This window comes from Trichomycterus rosablanca, chromosome 1 (genome assembly GCF_030014385.1).
Source record: "Trichomycterus rosablanca isolate fTriRos1 chromosome 1, fTriRos1.hap1, whole genome shotgun sequence".
NCBI classification, from domain to species: Eukaryota; Metazoa; Chordata; class Actinopteri; order Siluriformes; family Trichomycteridae; genus Trichomycterus; species Trichomycterus rosablanca.
This window is the reverse complement of record NC_085988.1, coordinates 13,768,205-13,783,121: the sequence shown is the minus strand read 5'-3', so window position 1 is coordinate 13,783,121 and position 14,917 is coordinate 13,768,205. Positions and strand designations below refer to the sequence as shown.

The following is a 14,917-nucleotide window of genomic DNA, read 5'->3' as shown; positions in this document are numbered from 1 at the left end:
TCTGACTTTACATCTGCAAGGTGGACCAACTATGTAGGAGTGTCTAATAGAGTGGACAGTGAGTGGACAAGGTATTTAAAAACTCCAGCAGCGCTGCTGTGTCTGATCCACTCATACCAGCACAACACACACTAACACACCACCACCATGTCAGTGTCACTGCAGTGCTGAGAATGATCCACCACCTAAATAATACCTGCTCTGTGGGGGTCCTGACCATTGATGAACAGGGTGACAGCAGGCTAAAAGAGTATGTAGAGAAACAGATGGACTACAGTCAGTAATTGTAGAACTACAAAGTGCTTCTATATGGTAAGTGGAGCTGATAAAATGGACAGTGAGTGTAGAAACAAGGAGGTGGTTTTAATGTTATGGCTGATCAGTGTACAATCTAAGCTAACAGTGGCAACCTGGCAGAGGTGGGGTTTAAATCGGCAACCTTCTGATTACTAGTCCTTTACCTTAACCACTACGCTACAGCTGACATTGCATAATTGATTTATTACACCTGTTAGCAATTGCTTTGGCTGAAGCACATAAATTTAAAAATTAGAAATGGTGTCCCAATACTTCTGTCCATATAGTGTATTTCATATGACCTTAATTTAACCTTAATAGACTATGAGTGTAATATGAGCTTTCTGATTTCCCTGCCAAAAAAATAAACGTTTTATTATTATTTAATCATTTTATTGATTTTTAATTCACAAACTGAAAAAAACTCATGAACTGCAGGAATAAATAGAGTTCATACTTCACACTCTTTGTAAGGCAGTTGCTGACAGTTGCACTGCCCGTAGCCGTTTACAATCACGAGTGACCCCTCGTTGTAGGGCACCTGCGACGCCAGGTCTGCCACCGGCTGCCTTTGCTCGGTCCCCTTCTGCTTTTGGGTGCGAGGGCAGCATTTCCACGAGACATAGACTACAAAAAGGATAAGAAAGAAAGAAAATAAAAGAGCCATGGTACCCATGACGATCCTCTGGGTCAGAATCGTGTCCCCGCTCATGGTATAGTCTTCAGTCACGTCTGGTCCTTCCACTGTAGTGGTGATGTCCATGGTAGCGTCCACAGTGGTGTCCAAAATGGACTGTGTGATAGTTTGTTGGGTTCTGGTAGTAGCATTAGTAGTAGTTCCAGTGGTAAACCTCCCAAAGTTGTCAGCAAAGAGGTTCTGTGTTGGTGTCTGCATTTTTCCAAACATGGAGTCTGTAAACTGTTGGGGCAACGTGGCCTCTGTCGTGGTGCTGGTCCTTACCAGAGGTGCTGAGATGTTTTGGCAGAGTTGGAATCCATGCACGGCATCTAATATTTCCTCACCCTGGGTGTACTCAGGGCTGTGGCACAGAATAGACTGCTCCCATCGACCCATGAACTTACTCAGCCAACTCGCCAAGCTGCAAATCCGTTTGGTACAATCCCAAAGGTTGCTGGACAACCCGATGGTGGTCAAGGAGCTCCACATATCCATAATTTGGATATCAAGGCTGGTCAATTTGTTGTTATCCAGAAGCAGGACCTTCAGGTTGGGAAGCGTTTCGAACACCTCAGAAGTCAGCGTACGTATCTCGTTCCCAGTAAGGTCCAGCTTCTCCAGAGTGGTCCACTGCCACTCCATGGTGCACGTCAGATTGTTAATCTTGTTCCACTGCAGATAGAGGAACTGCAGCGCAACCAGGCGCGGAAAATGAGCCAAGTTTATCTTGGTCAAGTGGTTGTGCTCCAAATGGAGTTCTCGTAGCTTAACAAGCCCAGCAAATCCATTCCGGGCCACACTTCGAAGTCGGTTGTTGCTCAAGCTGAGGTACTCCAGGCTCCAGCAGTCCCAGAAGGCTCTCACCGGTGTAGTCCTCAGGAAGTTGGACCTCAGGTGGAGGATCTGGAGTTTACGAAGCCCGTGGAACAGCTCCGGCTCGAGTGCGGTCATCTGGTTGAAGGATAGGTCTAGGATTTGGAGGTTGATGAGGTGGATGAAGGTTGTGTTGGGCAGCTTAGTGATACGGTTAGAGCTCAGGTTTAAGTCCTTGAGCTTGTAGAGGCCCTGAAAGGCCTCCTCATGCACGTTAAGTATTTGGTTGTGGTCCAGGTGGAGCCAGGTTAGCTGGGTGAATCCGAAAAACTGGTCCTGATTCAGCTCGCCGATGCTGTTGTGTCGGAGCGAGAGCCCCGTGGCCTCTTTGTCCACGCCGTCCGGGGGCGCCAGGAGTCCCTGTGTGTCGCAGTAAAACTGCAGGTCCTCGCAGCGGCATCTCTGAGGGCAGGCTGTGCATGATGCAGCAGGAAGGCAAAGTAGCATGCTGATCACACAAAGTGCTGAAGGTGCTGTTCCCATTAGTGGCCACCGTGGAAAGAAAACCTGCAGGGGTTTAAGGAGAAGCAAGTCTGATTTCAGTAATTTATGGATTTATTTATTTATTCATTCATTTCACCTGTTGTTTAGTTTGTATGTCAACAAATATATAGTAAATATATATATATATATTTTTTTTACCTGTCATTCAGTTTCATCAACAAACATATAATATTTATTTATTCATTTTTACTTTTTGTTCAATTTGTATATCAACAAATATATAGTAAATATGTATTTTTTTATTTTTTTTATTTTACCTGTCATTTAGTTTGAATATAAACAAATACATAATAAATGTGTATTTATTTATTTATTTATACCTGTCATTTAGTTTGAATATGAACAAAAATATAGTATTTATTTATTTATTTATTTATTTATTTATTTATTTATTTATTTATTTATTTATTTATTTATTTATTCATTCATTCATTCATTCATTCATTCATTCATTTTTACCTGTCATTTAATTTGAATATCAACAAATATATAATAAATATATATATTTTTTTTTACCGTCATTTAGTTTGAATATCAACAAATATATAACAAAAGTTTTTCAATTTGTATATCAACAAACATATAGTATTTAATTATTCATTTTTATCTGTTGTTCAGTTTGTATGTTAGCAAATATATAGTATTTATTTATTTACCTGCTGTTTAGTCTGTATATCAACAAATCTATAGTAAATATTTATTTATAATTTTTACCTGTCAATTAGTTTGTATATCAACAAATATATAGTAGTTGTTTATTTTATTCATTTTTTATTATTGACTTATATATAAAAACAAGTATTTATTTATTTATTATTTTTTTATTATTATTATTATTTATTTTTACGTGTCGATCAGTTTGTATATTAACAAACCCATAGTAAATATTTATTTATTTATTTTTATGTATCATTTAATTTGTATATTAACAAACCATATATTTATATTTAATTATTTATTTGTTTATCTATTTTTATAAACCTATAGTAAATATTTATTTATTATTTATATTTATTTGTTTATATTTATTTATTTATTAATTTATATTTTTTTTTTACATGTCATTTGATTTGTATATTAACAAATCTATAATATTTATTTATTTATTTATTTTTACCTGTTGTTCAGTTTGTATATCAACAAATATATAGTAAATATTTATTTATTAATTTATTCATTCATTCATTTCTATCTGTTTGCACATCTTTATTTATTTGTTTATTTTTATATTTATTTATTTTTACGTGTCATTTAATTTGTATATTAACAAATCTAAAGTAAATATTTATTTATTTATAGCAAAATATGTTGGTGATGATGCAGGGTTGAAATAGTGCATGAAGGACTGTATAAAATATAAGCATTTGATTTACCTAACGATTTATTTTTTATTTATTTTTTTAATGTGGCATGACATGGAATGAACATGACAAACATCTTCAGGCGGTGTCTGTGTATGAGATTCAAACCCAGATCACCAGGACCGATTGCACTAGAGTACCACCGCTTGCACCACCATGTTTCCAAATGATGATAGCGATTCATTTATTTTCACTAACCACTTCATCCTGGTCAGAGGTGCCACATCAAAGCAAAATAAATGTTTACTGTAGTGGTCGCAAATCCTTCAAAGGGTGAAGCATTCATTCACTTATTCACAGCTAACACAACCCCATATTAAAGCCATCAGCACCCAAAAAACATCAGACAGTATATCAATGTCATCACAGTGACCATCAAACCCAGGATACCAGGATTAAATCTAGCTATTACTATGTTACCCAAAGATAATTTCTTATTTATTTATTGTTTAACTAACTGTTTAATTCTGGTCATGGTCCCGGTGGGTCAAGTACCACCCATAAATATCAAACACAAGCCATTTAATCATTCAGGGCACCAGTCCATCACATAAAATAAACATTAACACAACCTTTGGGTAATTTAGCACTGTCAGCTAACCTTTTATGCATTTTGTCAATTAACCTTTTGTGTTAGAGGTGTGAGGAAAACAGAGTGGATGAAGGAAAAGCAAACTGACATGGAAAGAACATGACAAACTCCTCTTAAACAATGACTAGAGATGAGGATGCGGTGGGTCTGATTTATTGGGGAAAAAGGCAGGAAACACCCGAACAGGTTGCCAGTCCATCACAGGGCAGGTTATTATTATTATTATTATTAGTAGTAGTAGTAGTATATTTTATATCAATTATTATTTATTATTATTATTATTATTATTATTATTATTATTATTATTATTATTATTATTAGTAGTAGTAGTAGTAGTAGTAGTATATTTTGTATCATTTTTTGTTATTATTATTAATATTATTATTATTATTAGTAGTAGTAGTAGTAGTATATTTTGTATCATTTTTTGTTATTATTAATATTATTATTATTAGTAGTAGTAGTATATTTTGTATCAATTATTATTATTTATTATTATTATTATTATTAAGTAGTAGTATATTTTTTATCAATTATTATTTACTATTATTATTATTATTATTAGTAGTAGTAGTAGTAGTAGTAGTAGTATATTTTGTATCATTTTTTGTTATTATTATTAATATTATTAGTAGTAGTAGTATATTTTGTATCAATTAGTATTATTTATTATTATTATTATTATTATTATTATTATTATTATTATTAAGTAGTAGTATATTTTTTATCAATTATTATTTACTATTATTATTAATATTATTATTATTATTAAGTAGTAGTAGTAATAGTAGTAGTATATTTTTTATTAATTATTATTTACTATGATTATTATTATTATTATTATTATTCACTATTATTATTATTATTATTATAAGTAGTAGTAGTAGTATATTTTTATCAATTATTATTTATTATTATTATTATTATTATTATTTACTATTATAATAATAATAATAATTATTATTATTATTATTAATTTTGTTGTTTTTATTATTATTTACTATTATTTTATCTTTATTATTATTATTATCAGTAGTAGTAGTAATATATTTTTCAGTTAATATTATTATTATTATTTACTATTATTATAATTATTATTATGATGATTATTATTATTTACTATTATTTTATTTTTATTATTATTATTAGTAGTAGTAATATATTTTTCAGGTACTATTATTATTATTATTGTGTCATACTTCGGAAAGTAAGAAATTATGGTGCCCATTTTTTGTAATTTATGAATATAATTAATTATTTTTATTCTTTAAAAGAAAAATGTATTAATCTATTTCTTCAATGATTTATAGATGGTCAAGATGGTCAGCTATGGTCTAAGCTGAGGTTGCAGCTGTGACAACACCCCAAAAAATAAATTCATAAATAAATATTTAAAAAGTACAATTAACCTACATAACAAATACTGATATGTAAAAAAAATAAAAAATAAAAATTTAATAAAATTAAATAAATTTAAATAATATAAATAAATAACTGTAGTAATATAATAAAAACAAAATTATTGTAAGAAAGCATTTCTATGATATGTGTTGCAGTTTTTTTTTTTTTCAATAGTCAGAATTACTAGTTAAAGAATTTAGGCACGTACATCACACAGATGTAACTGTGTGGCGAACATGTAAATCCTCTGTGTCCTTCATCCCCCATCACTCCTAATTTTACCCTCCTGTTCTGCTCCAGATGGGAAAAAAAACCCATAACTCACCCATTCTGTCGTGAACATCGGTGATTGCATTCAGCTCTGTCTTTCTCCAGACGTCTGTAAGAACGTGATGGAAGAATAATCCAGAGAGAACAAATCCTTCTGAGTGAAAAGAAAAGAGAGAGACGTCTTCTGAAAACCAGCAACAAGCCACCACATCACCGACAGGTTCACATTCTGATCTTCCATGCTGGACTGTGATGCTGGACTGTGATGCTGGAGGAGATTCAGCTTCTTACATCTGATGTGTGCTGTGTGGTGTGTAGTGTGAGATGCAGAAGGCGAAGTGACATCGATGAGCTCTCTCTCTCTCTCTCTCTCTCTCTCTCTCACACACACACTTTTTCTCTCTCTCTCTCTCTCTCTCACTGTTCATACTGGCTCATTTTCTGCCTAGCACGCCGTTGCGTGTTTGATTCATCCATTCACCGGCGTGTTTTGCACCAGCTCTGATGCATCAGAGTCTAAATAATTATAACCCTGATTTAGGGCTGGGCGATATGACCTTTTTATATGTCTGTGGCTTATTCTGTTTTAATTGCACCATGTACACCAATCATAACATTATGACCACCTTCCTAATATTGTGTTTGTCCCCCTTTTGCAGCCCCATACACAACAAACTGTGATGCACAGTGTATTCAGACACCTCTCTATCAGAACCAGCATTAACTTCTTCAGCTATTTGAGCTACAGTAGCTTGACTGTTGGATCGGACCACACGGACCAGCCTTCGCTCCCCACGTGCATCAATGAGCCTTGGCCGCCCATGACCCTGTCGTCGGTTCCTTCCTTGGACCAGTTTTAATAGATACTGACCACTGCAGACCGGGAACACCCCACAAGAGCTGCAGTTTTGGATGCTCTGACCCAGTCGTCATCAGTAGCCATCACATTATGGCCCTTGTCAAACTCGCTCAAATCCTCATGCTCGTCCATTTTTCCTGCTTCTAACTTGAGGATAAAATGTTCACTTGCTGCATAATATATTCCCCCCACTAACAGGTGCCGTGATATAATCAGTGTTATTCACTTCACCTCTCAGTGGTCAAAATGTTATGCCTGGTCGTTGTATATAATGAAGGTTTTGAATACTATAAGCTTCACAAAATGACACAATATATGATGGAGTCAGTACACGTGAAACAGTAGCAATAAATAAATTTTTTATTGTTTATTTAATATTTAAGTATTATACAATTACCCTCAGTAGACAACTTTAAATATCTCCGGTTCCGGCCACTCAGGTGGCGCAGCAGTAAAACACGCTAGCACACCAGAGCTGGGATTTCGAATACATCGTATCGAATCTCAGCTCTGCCATTCGTCTGGACTGGGCGGCTATGTGAACAACATTTGGCTGCTGTTCATACAGGGTGGGGAGCCGGAGAGGGACCGCATATCTGATATAATAACGACCTCTGCTGGCTGGTCGATGGCGTCTGCACAGAGTTGAGGAATAATGCTGATCAGGGTGCGGCTCTCCGTGCACAGGGCTGATTCGCATATGAACTCGGCTGGTGCAGGTGAAAAGATGCGGTCGGCTACTGCTCACGTGTGTCAGTTCACTCTCCTCAATATCTCTGGTTCCAGTTCGCTTATAACGTCGGTTTAGCGACTGACCTGAAGTATTTTTGCCCCGGTAAGACAGACCTGGAATCCAGTAGATTGTTACTGCATTCGTAATGTCGATGTTTGCAACAGCTGTGGCTCAACAAACCGTGAAGTATGTAGTGTTTTAGTCTGTTCTGAACTGCTGACACGCCTCATTTCTTTGGCATGTTCTTCCGATGCATCTTTGGTCTCCCTCTTTTCATCCTCCATCTGTTTTTGTTTAGTGTTTTCACCATATTGAAGAAACCTTTCTCATCTGTTAACACTAGCATGCTAACTGGGTAAAATCCATACCGTACGAGGAACCAAAGGCGGTATACTGAATGTACCATCATACAGCCCAGCCCTTCCCTGGATCATTTGAAATGGAAATCTTTCTTTTACCCCACCCTTACCCCCCTTTCTTACGTCACCCATGCCAAGACACTCTAATTATATATGCATAAGTGCATCACAGCTAAACTACATGTCTTAGAGTTTAACATCAGTCCTCGGGTCCTGGGTTCGAAACTTTATTCACTGTCTATGAAGTGGATGCAGTGTGTGATGGCCATCCGAGGATGTTAAACAGAACACGGTGAAACGTTACACCCTTCCCTTTCTTACCCTGAACCATGCTGATGTCGCCTATACAGACTTCTTAATAGATGCACCAGGTATGTTGGCAAACCCATGTACCATGCCCGTGTTAAATGCCTTTGTGATATAAAAAAAAAAAAAAAAAACATAAACATAGTACCTGCTTCCTTTCTCTTTTTTATCCATGATGATCCAGAGGTTCACACACACATAAACACACACACATAAAAAAGTACATTTAAAGCATTTAAACTAGGAGTCTCAAAGCATACAGTCCAGGAAACAGAGCCAGCATGCAAACCAGGACTAAAATGTCCCAAATTATTAATTCTGTAACCATTTGTTTGGCAGAAATAGTGTTTTTAGACTCGTATGACAAGCACAGATGTGCAGTCTGTACTTACTTATGTGTCCACTAGTTGGCAGCAAGTGTTTACTGCAAGATGTGACTACTACAGTATTTCTACCCACACATTTACGCTTTCCTGAAACACGTGATTAAAGTAAACCGTCGTCCAAGCTTAACATTCAATCAAACATCAAAATATATTTGAATAATGATAGAAAAGTTAATAATTAGGTTATTAGAAAGTAAAAAAAATGACATTTGGGGATGCAGCTGCCTAATATGTGCACGGCAGGTGACTTTTAGGGCAAAACAGAGATAGAAAACAACATACAATACTACACATGCATATACTGTAGAAATATATCTAATGGTGGTCGATTAGTGACACTGATTACACGGCAAGTTCAAATGTTGTGATTATTTATGTACATGTTATATTTTTGTGTTTTATTTTTAATACATTAGCAAAAATTGTAAACAAACTTTTTTCACTTTGTCATCATGGGGTTTTGTGTGTGTATAAGTGAATTGAATCCATTTTGGAATAAGGCTGTAACATAACAAAATGTAGAAAAAGTGAAGCGCTGTGAATACTTTCCGGATGCACTGTACTTTAGCTTTTTCTTCTTTAATGTAATGTAATGTTTAAGTACAGATCGTTCAGTCAGCATAAACATTTGAATAAATAGTCTTAAAATCTCATGAGCCAAGTTACCTCAGCACCATTTTCAAAGACTCCAAAGACAATCCTGTCATGTTACTAAATGCTTGCCTTTTGGTTTTTGGAGCCATAATGAATTGGGACAGTGGTAGCCCATGTGGGTAGAGCTATGCAGCCACTGTTGGGCCCTTGAGCAAGGCCCTTAACCCTGTCTGCTCCAGAGGCACTGTACAATGGTACAACTGTGCTTCTAAACAAGCTGGGATATGTGGAAAAAATGATCAGCCATAACATTAAAACCACCTCCTTGTTTCAACACTTACTGTCTATTTTATCAGCTCCATTTACCACTACTTACTGACTGTAGCCCATCTGTTTCTCTACATACTTTTTTAGCCTGCTTTCACCCTGTTTTTCAATGTTTTTCACAGAGCAGGTATTATTTAGGTGGTGGATCATTCTCAGCACTGCAGTGACACTGACATGGTGGTGGTGTGTTAGTGTGTGTTGTGCTGGTATGAGTGGATCAGACACGCTGGAGTTTTTAAATACCGTGTCCACTCACTGTCCACTCTATTAGACACTCCTACCTTGTTGGTTCACCTTGTAGATGTAAAGTCAGAGATATTTTTGGTTGGTGGACTATTCTCAGTCCAGCAGTGACTGTGAGGTGTTTAAAAACTCCATCAGCGCTGCTGTGTCTTATCCACTCATACCAGCACAACACACACTAACACACCACCACCATGTCAGTGTCACTGCAGTGCTGAGAATGATCCACCACCCAAATAATACCTGCTCTGTGGTGGTCCTGGGAGAGTCCTGACCATTGAAGAACAGCATGAAAGGGGGCTAACAAAGCATGCAGAGAAACAGATGGACTACAGTCAGTAATTGTAGAGCTACAAAGTACTTCTATATGATAAGTAGAGTTGATAAAATGGACAGTGAGTGTAGAAACAAGGAGGTGGTTTTAATGTTATGGCTGATCAGTGTATATATAAAACATTCTTCATTCTTCTTCATTCTGGAAGGTGGGGTGGTCCGGGTCCTTTCTGTGTGAAGTTTGCATGTTCTCCCCGTGTCTGTGTGGGTTTCCACTGGAAGCTCCAGTTTCTTCCCACAGTACAAAGACGTGCAAGTGAGGTGAATTAAAGATACAAAATTGTCCTTGACCGTGTTTGATATTGAACTTGTGAACTGATGTGACTTATATTGAACTACATTGTACTAAATTAGAGACAAAAGCAAATTAAGAGCATTTCACTCGTGGTCTCAGACGTTTGACCCTCAGTATATTTTCTGATGTACTTGGACAGTCATCAGTGATGTGACCTGAACTTCAAGTAGCACTCCACAGTTTACAGTTCACCCATCATGATTCACAACCATCTAAAGACCATTTAGATGTGTATGTGTCGTCTTTGATGGGCTTCCTTCTTTATTGTAAAGTCCTTGCTGAAGAATTGTGCTGCAAGCCATATTACACCCTACTTCAATGAACAAGCACTGAACATCCCAGCACTGTGGTAATACACAACCGAGGCTTCATTTGCTTCCTGGCTTCCTTTATCTGGTCATTATATGGATTCGTCAACCCCAGCATGACAACCTGTCCCAATAATTTAGATTTTTTATGAGGATAATATCTGGCCCAAGGGTGGTCATTGTAATCCTTTTTTGAAATGTGACCTGTCCAGATCTACTCTTGGTTGCCAGTTGCTGACCTTTACTGTAAGTGAGAGGTTTTCCTGGCTCTGACAAGTGCATTGGTCTGTCTTGCCTTTCCGCTGTTGAAAGTAGTGGTAGAGAGGTTGGATAGACTTGGCACGACTTTATAGACGAATTAGGCTGGGAATGTTATATGCTGGATTTATTTTCTTTATTTTGCAACTCTAAAACAATTAGTTAAAGACAGAGCTAAATTCTTCAGTAAAACAAAACGGTAATTGCAATTCAGACCTGATTTCTCTCTATACATACACTGATCAGCCATAACAATATGAACTTGAGTAACATCCCATTCTTAATCCATAGGGTTTAATATGATGTCGGCCCACCCTTTGCAGCTATAACAGCTTCAACTCTTCTGGGAAGGCTTTCCACAAGGTTTAGGAGTGTGTTTATGGGAATTTTTGACCATTCTTCCAGAAGCGCATTTGTGAGGTCAGACACTGATGTTGGACGAAAAGGCCAGGCTCACAGTCTCCGCTTTAATTCATCCCAAATGTGTTCTATCGTGCAGGCCAGTCAAGTTCTTCCACACCAAACTCGCTCATCCATGTCTTTATGAACCTTGCTTTGTGCACTGGTGTGCAGTTATGTTGGAACAGGAAGGGGCCATCCCCAAACTGTTCCCACAAAGTTGGGAGCATGAAATTGTCCAAAATCTCTTGGTATGCTGAAGCATTAAGTGTTCCTTTCACTGGAACTAAGGGGCCAAGCCCAACTCCTGAAAAACAACCCCACACCATAATCCCCCCTCCACCAAACTTTACACTTGGCACAATGCAGTCAGACAAGTACCGTTCTCCTGGTAACCGCCAAACCCAGACTCGTCCATCGGATTACCAGACGGAGAAGTCCAGTGGCGGCATGCTTTACATTACTGCATCCGACGCTTTGCATTGCACGTGGTGATGTAAGGCTTGGATGCAGTTGCTGCCGTTCCCAATCACTTCCACTTGTATAATACCACTGACAGTCGACTGTGGAATATTTAGTAGTGAGGAAATTTCACGACTGGATTTGTTGCACAGGTGGCGTCCTATCACGGTACCACGCTGGAATTCACTGAGCTCCTGAGAGCGACCCATTCTTTCACTAATGTTTGTAGAAGCAGTCTGCATGCCAGTGATAGCTCAGTGGTTAAGGTACTGGACTAGTAAACAGAAGGTTGCCGGTTCAAGCCCTGCCACCACCAAGTTGCCACTGTTGGGTCCCTGAGCAAGGCCCTTAACCCACAATTGCTCATCGTGTTCCGCTCATTGTGTAAGTCGCTTTGGATAAAAGCGTCTGCTAAATGCTGAAAATGTAAATGCATGCCTAGGTGCTTGGTTTTATACACCTGTGGCCATGGAAGTGATTGGAACACCTGAATTCAATGATTTGGATAGGTGAGTGAATACTTTTGGCAATATAGTGTATGTCAATATATGAAATTGTTCCATATTGTTTATATATGTACATGTATTGCATTTGTGTATGGGATTGTACAGCCCAAGCTCTGAAAACGTTTAGACAGTTGTTAAAATTCAAATAATTACAACAAGCAGTTATTTGTATAAGCCATATATTACCTTTAATTACAGTAATTGAGGAAAAAAATGGCAATTTCATAGATTTTTGTAAATATACTTTCACCTCAGATTGGATGCCTGCAACACCATCTTAACAGAGAAGAGCAAGCAGACAAGAGCAAAGTAAAACTAGAACTCTTAAGTAATGAAGAAAATCTTTTCACATGTAAACAGATGAATGAGTAACATGTGATGCTGTTATAATTAGGTGAAAGGTTATGAGTAAGGTTGTGTTAAAAAGTCTAATAATGGTTCTCAATGCACAATGAGAAAACCAACATTAAACTTGTGACCTTTTATTTCTCAAATGGTTCAATTTGTCTTTCTGAATGAAAAGGCCAGATAAACAGAACTGAATAAAATGGGCTGAGTTCCAAACCAAATAGTATGACTAATTAATGAACTACTAATAAAACAGTTACGTATTATTTGACACATGGGATGTGTTTTGCATACTTTATATAATAGTACAGTATATATGTTGTGTTGCATAATGTAAATAATCTCCACCTATCATAGATGTAGGCTTGCATTGCTAAATAATTAAATGTAAACACTAACAGATAACCTAATTATCCACTTAGGGTCGCGCTGGAGCCTATCCCAGCTTTTCAATAGACACAAGGAACACAGTAACACCCTGGACGGGGCGCCAGTCCATCACAGGGCAGACACTCATACACACACTCACACCTATAGGGCAATTCAGTGTTTCCAATTAACATGACTGCATGTTTTTGGACTGTGAGTAAACCCACGCAGACACGGGGAGAACATGCAAACTCCACATAGAAAGGACCCGGACCGAACCCAGGACCTTCTTGCTGTGAGGCGACAGTGCTACCCACTGAGCCACTGTGCCGCCCCTATAGTAAATATAGTAAAACAAAATGAGCAATATGCTTTGAAATCTAAATTGCTTAGGGGTGTTTGGATGGCACAGAGGTACATTAGAGTTTGAATCCCCAGCAGTGCTATCAGCCGGTCAGGTTGGCTATTTCTGATGAGGTAATGGCCTAAGCCCAATGATGGTTTGGCATCCTGTCTGGGATGTGTTACTGCATTGCTTTCGAGGAAACTAAATATTTGTTGAAGAAATCTTTGTACAAAAGGTCAAAGTGAATAGCTTAAAGAATAAGCTGCTACAGTGAAATAAATTTAAAAGCTAAATGTTGCATTGTTAAGGCTGGCAGGGTGGCTCGGTGGGTAGCACTGTTGCCTCACAGCAAGAAGGTCCTGGGTTCGATTCCCAGATGGAGTGGTCCTGGTCCTTTCTATGTGGAGTTTGCATGTTCTCCCCATATCTGCGTGGGTTACTTCCCGAAGGTCTGGTTTGCTCCAAAAGGTTAAAGACATGCAGCCAGGTAAATTGGAGCTACTAAAAAATGTCCTTAGTTGTGTGTGTGTGTGTGTGTCTGCCCTTCGATGGACTGGTGTCCTGTCCAGGGTGTTTCTGTGTGCCTTGTGGCCATTAAGAGCTGGGATAGGCTCCAGCACCCCCTGCGACCCTAATTAGGATAAGACTGAGTGAGTGATTGTTGCATTGTTAACAACTCCTTTGGGCACACCAAATCCTCCAACAGGCACACTCCAAATACTAATGGAAAGCCCCCTAATGGAAAGGGAGGGGGACAACTCCTTATTAATCCTCATGGTTTTGGAATGAAGTGTTCAACAATCACATGCTCAGGTGTCCATATATATATATATATATACAGTGTATCACAAAAGTGAGTACACCCCTCACATTTCTGCAGATATTTAAGTATATCTTTTCATGGGACAACACTGACAAAATGACACTTTGACACAATGAAAAGTAGTCTGTGTGCAGCTTATATAACAGTGTAAATTTATTCTTCCCTCAAAATAACTCAATATACAGCCATTAATGTCTAAACCACCGGCAACAAAAGTGAGTACACCCCTTAGTGAAAGTTCCTGAAGTGTCAATATTTTGTGTGGCCACCATTATTTCCCAGAACTGCCTTAACTCTCCTGGGCATGGAGTTTACCAGAGCTTCACAGGTTGCCACTGGAATGCTTTTCCACTCCTCCATGACGACATCACGGAGCTGGCGGATATTCGAGACTTTACGCTCCTCCACCTTCCGCTTGAGGATGCCCCAAAGATGTTCTATTGGGTTTAGGTCTGGAGACATGCTTGGCTAGTCTATCACCTTTACCCTCAGCCTCTTCAATAAAGCAGTGGTCATCTTAGAGGTGTGTTTGGGGTCATTATCATGCTGGAACACTGCCCTGCGACCCAGTTTCTGGAGGGAGGGGATCATGCTCTGCTTCAGTATTTCACAGTACATATTGGAGTTCATGTGTCCCTCAATGAAATGTAACTCCCCAACACCTGCTGCACTCATGCAGCCCCAGA

At 38.0% G+C, this 14,917-nt stretch overlaps 1 protein-coding gene across 1 annotated transcript; it reads right to left on the bottom strand.

The window, feature by feature from the left end:
• Positions 1 to 710: 710 nt before the first annotated feature.
• Positions 711 to 2,875, bottom strand: LOC134309734 (leucine-rich repeat transmembrane neuronal protein 2-like). The gene is made up of 2 exons (XM_062991034.1): positions 2,870 to 2,875; positions 711 to 2,356 (listed from the first exon to the last, which is right to left on the bottom strand). Exons 1-2 carry the CDS (start codon positions 2,873 to 2,875, stop codon positions 749 to 751), a joined length of 1,614 nt encoding a protein of 537 aa, XP_062847104.1. The 3' UTR covers positions 711 to 748.
• Positions 2,876 to 14,917: the final 12,042 nt, after the last annotated feature.